The following is a 7,630-nucleotide window of genomic DNA, read 5'->3' as shown; positions in this document are numbered from 1 at the left end:
TCTTCAGCTGGCATCTGCAGCAGGTGGGCACCACACGGGCACGGGCGGGAACAGCCACATGGCATACACACGTGCGCACACACACTCACAAGCACGCACACACGTACACACAAACCACAATATAGATCTCACTCAACACTCACACATACACTTTTACACACAAGCATCCATTCAAAAGTGTGTGATGGAAATATATGTCAGACCTGAGAGGTATACCACGGCTAGATCTACTCAGATCTACTCAGTGTACAATCTACTCTGTGTTTTCTAAAGCAAGCCAGCTTCAGTCAGCTTTACATTCCAGCTCAGGCTTACGAAGGTGGATATTGATCTTGCACCTGCCATTTACTCAAGCCTGCTCGAGTTGGGCTTGTAACTGCGCATTCATGTCACATTTGTCTAGTTGAACGCCGAACTCTTCATTGAGACGATGCTGAAACATCAATCCATTGGCGTGTCAGTGCTACAGTTTTATTAGTGTCGAAATCAAAATGAAAGACGTTACCTTACAAATTCAGTAGGCTATGGTGCGAAATAGGCTGTTAGAGCTGCCGTCTTTCTTTTATAACATATCGTTAATGCTGTCTTTGGTGTGCTTATCAATGCACTGTCATGACTGTCCTGTGAGGATCACAATGGATCAGATCAGCTTGGCAATGGTTGACAATATCCAGACCTTTTCTCACCCACAGAAGAGGCGAGAGGGAACTGGGCTGGTTTGACAGTTCACACCCTGTTGTGCTCCTTCTCCCCCTCCAGTAAAATCCACCAGAGGAATATCTTTGTTAACAGGTTTTTCCCTCCGAAACTCTAACACAGTCAAAGTGGATACTGGAACAATAATTCTAACATAAGAATGTGGGGAAGGGTCAGTGGTGAGCTATAGAAAACTAATTTCATATAGGTTTTTATTTTGTGATGTCATAAAAAATTGTCAAAATACTATAACTTGGAAAGTATATCCCCTTTATCTGTAAAGTTTTCATCTAATCCGTTGTGCATATAATGTGAAAAATGATTGAAGTAAAGATATGAATGCGATTATAGGAGGTATAAGAGATTATATCTCCTATAAACTTTGCACAGTAAGTAGCCACACCATGAGTGAGGTCAGAAGAGTGTGTCAGCCTGATGGAACCGTGCCCTTCAGCCACAGAGCATAAAAGGATTGCCCACAGAAATTAACATTAGACCAGGAAAGATGGGGAGTTGCAGCCCACGTCTAAAGTGGTTTGAACTCTGAATCTCAGACCAGGAAACGTGGGGCGGGAGCTACATGTTTGAAATGGTTTTAACTTTGAACCTCAACACGAGGGGAAGAAATAAACTCACCTTCCTTTAGACCAGAGAGACTGCGAGCTGCAGTCTCATGGTCCAAATCCTGAATACCAACACGGGGGGGTTAACTAACTCTCCTCTCAGACAACCACTGAGACAGCTGATTAGCTGTCTTGAGTCAAATATCTAGAAAAGTTTTTTTTGCAGATGCAGGAGGTTGACTCTTCTTGAAGGATGATATGATAAGAGGTTATGATTAATATGTTGACTGTTTTATGGATGTTAAATTCGGTAGATGGTAACTCTTTGAATTACCTCTTCAGTGGTGCCCCAAATTCTTAATGAGTTAATTGATGAATTTAATCGGGTAACAATTAAACCAATGTCCAGTCTCTTGACAACAAGGTTGATGAAATCCGAGCAAGGGTAGCATTCCAGAGGGACATCAGAGACTGTAACGTCCTTTGCTTCACTGAAACATGGCTCACTGGAGAGACTCTATCCGAAGCGGTGCAGCCAACGGGTTTCTCCACGCATCGCGCTGACAGAAACAAACATCTTTCTGGTAAGAAGAGGGGCGGGGGCGTATGCCTCATGGCCAACGTGACATGGTGTGATGAAAGAAACATACAGGAACTCAAATCCTTCTGTTCACCTGATTTAGAATTCCTCACAATCAAATGTAGACCGCATTATCTACCAAGAGAATTCTCTTCGATTATACCATCACGGCCGTATATATCCCCCCCCAAGCAGACACATCGATGGCTCTGAACGAACTTTATTTAACTCTCTGCACACTGGAAACGATTTATCCGGAGGCTGCATTCATTGTAGCTGGGGATTTTAACAAGGCTAATCTGAAAACAAGACTCCCCAAATTTTATCAGCATATCGATTGCGCAACCAAGGGTGGAAAGACCTTGGATCATTGTTACTCTAACTTCCGCGACGCATATAAGGCCCTGCCCCGCCCCCCTTTCGGAAAAGCTGACCACGACTCCATTTTGTTGATCCCTGCCTACAGACAGAAACTAAAACAAGAGGCTTCCACGCTGAGGTCTGTCCAACGCTGGTCCGACCAAGCTGACTCCACACTCCAAGACTGCTTCCATCACGTGGACTGGGACATGTTTCGTATTGCGTCAGATAACAACATTGACGAATACGCTGATTCGGTGTGCGAGTTCATTAGAACGTGCGTTGAAGATGTCGTTCCCATAGCAACGATTAAAACATTCCCTAACCAGAAACCGTGGATTGATGGCAGCATTCGTGTGAAACTGAAAGCGCGAACCACTGCTTTTAATCAGGGCAAGGTGTCTGGTAACATGACCGAATACAAACAGTGCAGCTATTCCCTCCGCAAGGCTATCAAACAAGCTAAGCGCCAGTACAGAGACAAAGTAGAATCTCAATTCAACGGCTCAGACACAAGAGGCATGTGGCAGGGTCTACAGTCAATCACGGACTACAGGAAGAAATCCAGCCCAGTCACGGACCAGGATGTCTTGCTCCCAGGCAGACTAAATAACTTTTTTGCCCGCTTTGAGGACAATACAGTGCCACTGACACGGCCTGCAACGAAAACATGCGGTCTCTCCTTCACTGCAGCCGAGGTGAGTAAGACATTTAAACGTGTTAACCCTCGCAAGGCTGCAGGCCCAGACGGCATCCCCAGCCGCGCCCTCAGAGCATGCGCAGACCAGCTGGCCGGTGTGTTTACGGACATATTCAATCAATCCCTATACCAGTCTGCTGTTCCCACATGCTTCAAGAGGGCCACCATTGTTCCTGTTCCCAAGAAAGCTAAGGTAACTGAGCTGAACGACTACCGCCCCGTAGCACTCACATCCGTCATCATGAAGTGCTTTGAGAGACTAGTCAAGGACCATATCACCTCCACCCTACCTGACACCCTAGACCCACTCCAATTTGCTTACCGCCCAAATAGGTCCACAGACGATGCAATCTCAACCACACTGCACACTGCCCTAACCCATCTGGACAAGAGGAATACCTATGTGAGAATGCTGTTCATCGACTACAGCTCGGCATTCAACACCATAGTACCCTCCAAGCTCGTCATCAAGCTCGAGACCCTGGGTCTCGACCCCGCCCTGTGCAACTGGGTACTGGACTTCCTGACGGGCCGCCCCCAGGTGGTGAGGGTAGGGAACAACATCTCCTCCCCGCTGATCCTCAACACTGGGGCCCCACAAGGGTGCGTTCTGAGCCCTCTCCTGTACTCCCTGTTCACCCACGACTGCGTGGCCACGCACGCCTCCAACTCAATCATCAAGTTTGCGGACGACACAACAGTGGTAGGCTTGATTACCAACAACGACGAGACGGCCTACAGGGAGGAGGTGAGGGCCCTCGGAGTGTGGTGTCAGGAAAATAACCTCACACTCAACAAAACTAAGGAGATGAGTGTGGACTTCAGGAAACAGCAGAGGGAACACCCCCCTATCCACATCGATGGAACAGTAGTGGAGAGGGTAGCAAGTTTTAAGTTCCTCGGCATACACATCACAGACAAACTGAATTGGTCCACTCACACAGACAGCATCGTGAAGAAGGCGCAGCAGCGCCTCTTCAACCTCAGGAGGCTGAAGAAATTCGGCTTGTCACCAAAAGCACTCACAAACTTCTACAGATGCACAATCGAGAGCATCCTGGCGGGCTGTATCACCGCCTGGTATGGCAACTGCACCGCCCTCAACCGTAAGGCTCTCCTGAGGGTAGTGAGGTCTGCACAACGCATCACCGGGGGCAAACTACCTGCCCTCCAGGACACCTACACCACCCGATGTCACAGGAAGGCCATAAAGATCATCAAGGACATCAACCACCCGAGCCACTGCCTGTTCACCCCGCTATCATCCAGAAGGCGAGGTCAGTACAGGTGCATCAAAGCTGGGACCGAGAGACTGAAAAACAGCTTCTATCTCAAGGCCATCAGACTGTTAAACAGCCACCAATAACACTGAGTGGCTGCTGCCAACACACTGACACTGACTCAACTCACTTTAATAATGGGAATTGATGGGAAATGATGTAAATATATCACTAGCCACTTTAAACAATGCTACCTTGAATAATGTAGGGTAAGTAACATTATATATCTCATATGCATACGTATATACTGTACTCTATATCATCAACTGTATCCTTATGTAATACATGTATCACTAGCCACTTTAAACTATGCCACTTTGTTTACATACTCATCTCATTTGTACATACTGTACTCAATACCATCTACTGTATCTTGCCTATGCTGCTCTGTACCATCACTCATTCATATATCCTTATGTACATATTCTTTATCCCTTTACACTGTGTACAAGACAGTAGTTTTGGAATTGTTAGTTAGATTACTTGTTATTACTGCATTGTCGGAACTAGAAGCACAAGCATTTCGCTACACTCGCATTAACATCTGCTAACCATGTGTATGTGACAAATAAAATTTGATTTGATTTGAACATAGTTAGTGGATTAAATAAATAACAGTCATCAGATTAATGAAAGTAAAGTCACGACAGCACAAACACCGTTTTCTCACTCTTATCAATAAAATAATTGTATTAAGTCATGCAAAAGTTTTACTGTGCTGATGTTTCAAATGCATTCTTTCATTTCTAAATGTGTTATGTGATAGGTATTTTAACATGACTATTTTTAACACAAAAAACAACCACATTTGGTTAATAAAATATTTAATCTGCCATCTTCCTCAAATTACATTAAAAAGAAGGCGATGATCACACCATCTTTGCGAGAGGGAGGGAATCTGATTTCATTGGTCCTCAACTCACAGCTCCAACACTTCACCCAGGATAAATATAGTAAGCCCCGAGTTAGTCTGCCCCGGAGCAGATTAGTTCTGAAGGATTCGTTTAAAAAAAAAAAATGTATCCATTATTTTACCAGGTAAGTTGACTGAGAACACATTCTCATTTGCAGCAATGACCTGGGGAATAGTTACAGGGGAGAGGAGGGGGATGAATGAGCCAATTGTAAACTGGGGATTATTAGGTGACCGTGATGGTTTGATGGCCAGATTGGGAATTTAGCCAGGCCACCGGGGTTAACACCCTACTCTTATAATAAGTGCCATGGGATCTTTAATGACCGCAGAGAGTCAGGACACCCGTTTAACGTCCCATCCGAAAGACAGCACCCTACACAGGGCAGTGTCCCCAATCACTGCCCTGGGGCATTGGGATATTTTTTAGACCAGACCTACTGGCCCTCCAACACCACTTCCAGTTTCCTTGCTGAAAGGTGAATCACGTTAATTAATGTTACTACTAATCCTGAGTTGAACTCAGTTGACAAAGGTTACCTTGCTAACACCGAAAACCTCATTCGTAGAATAGGGCTCTTCTCAGTACAGTAACTCTGTACAGCAACAGAAGTTAAGCTGGCTCTGATTTACTGAGGTCAGTTACTAGTGCGAGGGAGGAATATGAGGGAAGGAGTGTGAGATTGACTGAAGGAGGGATAGTGAGGAATGAATTCAGAGAATTAATAAGGGATGGAAGGAATTAGGTAGGGAGGGAATAAGTATTTAGGAGTGAATGAACACACTGTCTGTCATTAGGTGTGTGTGTGTGTGCGGGGGGGGCACACAGATATCTGAGAAGCTGCAGATAGGGACACACACACACACACACAAACCACACACGGCTTGCGACAGTCTACGCTCCCAACAAGTATGTGCGTGAGTGTTTATGTTTGTGTATATACACGAGCAAGTCTGTAAGTCGTATATTGTAAGTGTGATATTTTATCATCCTTGATTCTAGTTCAAAGGTGTTTCACTGTTTTTGTCAGATCAGAGTTGCACAAATCCGTTTTGCGCTATTAACCCTTTGATTTCCTTGCCTCCAGGGAACTATGAGATGGTGAGCCTGCTCCTCACCAGGGGGGCAGACCCTCTGTCCAAGACCCATGATGGCAACGCTTTGACATCATCACTCTATGAGGACATGAACTGCTTCAGTCACGCCGCAGCGCACGGACACAGGTACGAGGAGGACCGTCTGAAGAACCCTTATCACACTATTGTACCAACCCAACCAAACTATGCTGGCTCAGATATGTTCTTTTCACAGCAACTATAGTGAACACATAACCAGGCCAGCTCAGTACTGCTCTACAGCTTGGTTTGACTAGGCTTGGTTTGGCTCAGTAGTGTAAAAAGTCATTGTTGGAATAAGTGAAAGCAACACCATGGAATTGGAATTCCCTATAATGTGTTGTCATTCTAAGTAAGGGTAGGAAAGAAATACTTGAGAGTAGTCAGATGTAGCCTATGTTAACTGTACTAGCCCTGTTATTTGTCATATACTTGACTTACTACCCCTGGCATATGGGATAAGGGGGTTAAAGGAAGGGTGTGTGTGTTTAAGGGGATGTAGGGGTGGGATCAGGGGCTTCATTCCATCCATAGCCCATCTGTCAGAAACCAACTGTTGAAGAGTGTAGAGTGCTCCACCTGTTGTGTGTGTGTGTGTGTGTGTGTGTGTGTGTGTGTGTGTGTGTGTGTGTGTGTGTGTGTGTGTGTGTGTGTGTGTGTGTGTGTGTGTGTGTGTGTGTGTGTGTGTGTGTGTGTGTGTGTGTGTGTGTGTGTGTGTGTGTGTGTTAGGGGATCAGGATGTAGACTCAACGCGTGAATGCCTGTATAATTGTGACATATTATATAATTTAAGAGAAGCTATACCTTTGCATTTCATGGAACTTTGAGTGGAAATTGTGGCTATGTGTAGCGGACTCCATTAATATGTGCATGATAGCTTTTGCCCAAGTAAACCTCCACTGATTCACTTTCTCTCTCCCTCGCCCTACCTATCATCTACTCCCCCTGCTGCCCTCTCTCCCTCCCTCCGTCCCTCTCTCCCTTTCTCGTTCTCCCTCCCTCCCCCTGTCTCTCTCTCCAACAGGAACGTGTTGCGCAAACTGCTCACCCAGCCCCAGCAGGTCAAAGAGGACGTCCTCTCCCTTAAAGAGATCCTAGCTGAAGGGGTGGAAGGGGAGGACGCCTACCCTCTCCCCAGCCTGCCTCCTCCATCCCCTGGGTGCCCGTCTGAGGGGGGCATCCCACGACTGTGCAAGGCCAGGATGAAGGCCCTTCAGGAGGCTAGCTACTACAGCGCCGAGCACGGCTACCTGGATGTCACCATGGAGCTACGGGCACTGGGTAAGTGGGGAATGGGACCACAGATAGAAAATGTGTAACACGCCTCAATATGGTGACATAAAAGAGGCTGTGTTAAGCATCAATTCATCATCAATCCAAATAGTCACATTATGGATGGAAATCTCATAACCTTCTATAAAA

The 7,630-nt window shown here is 45.9% G+C and overlaps 1 protein-coding gene across 1 annotated transcript in view; it reads left to right on the top strand.

Annotated features, from left to right (window-relative positions):
* LOC139367912 (ankyrin repeat and BTB (POZ) domain containing 2b) overlaps positions 1-7,630 on the top strand; it is a 161,390-nt gene that overhangs the window by 143,856 nt on the left and 9,904 nt on the right. The window contains exons 8-10 of the mRNA XM_071106296.1: positions 1-23; positions 6,181-6,316; positions 7,233-7,489. The exon at positions 1-23 is cut by the window's left edge and continues 74 nt beyond it. Of these exons, the coding sequence (XP_070962397.1) occupies positions 1-23; positions 6,181-6,316; positions 7,233-7,489 (416 nt within the window). The remainder of the gene's footprint in view (positions 24-6,180; positions 6,317-7,232; positions 7,490-7,630) is intronic.

This window comes from Oncorhynchus clarkii, chromosome 2 (genome assembly GCF_045791955.1).
Source record: "Oncorhynchus clarkii lewisi isolate Uvic-CL-2024 chromosome 2, UVic_Ocla_1.0, whole genome shotgun sequence".
NCBI classification, from domain to species: Eukaryota; Metazoa; Chordata; class Actinopteri; order Salmoniformes; family Salmonidae; genus Oncorhynchus; species Oncorhynchus clarkii.
This window is presented reverse-complemented; position numbering and strand designations above follow the sequence as displayed.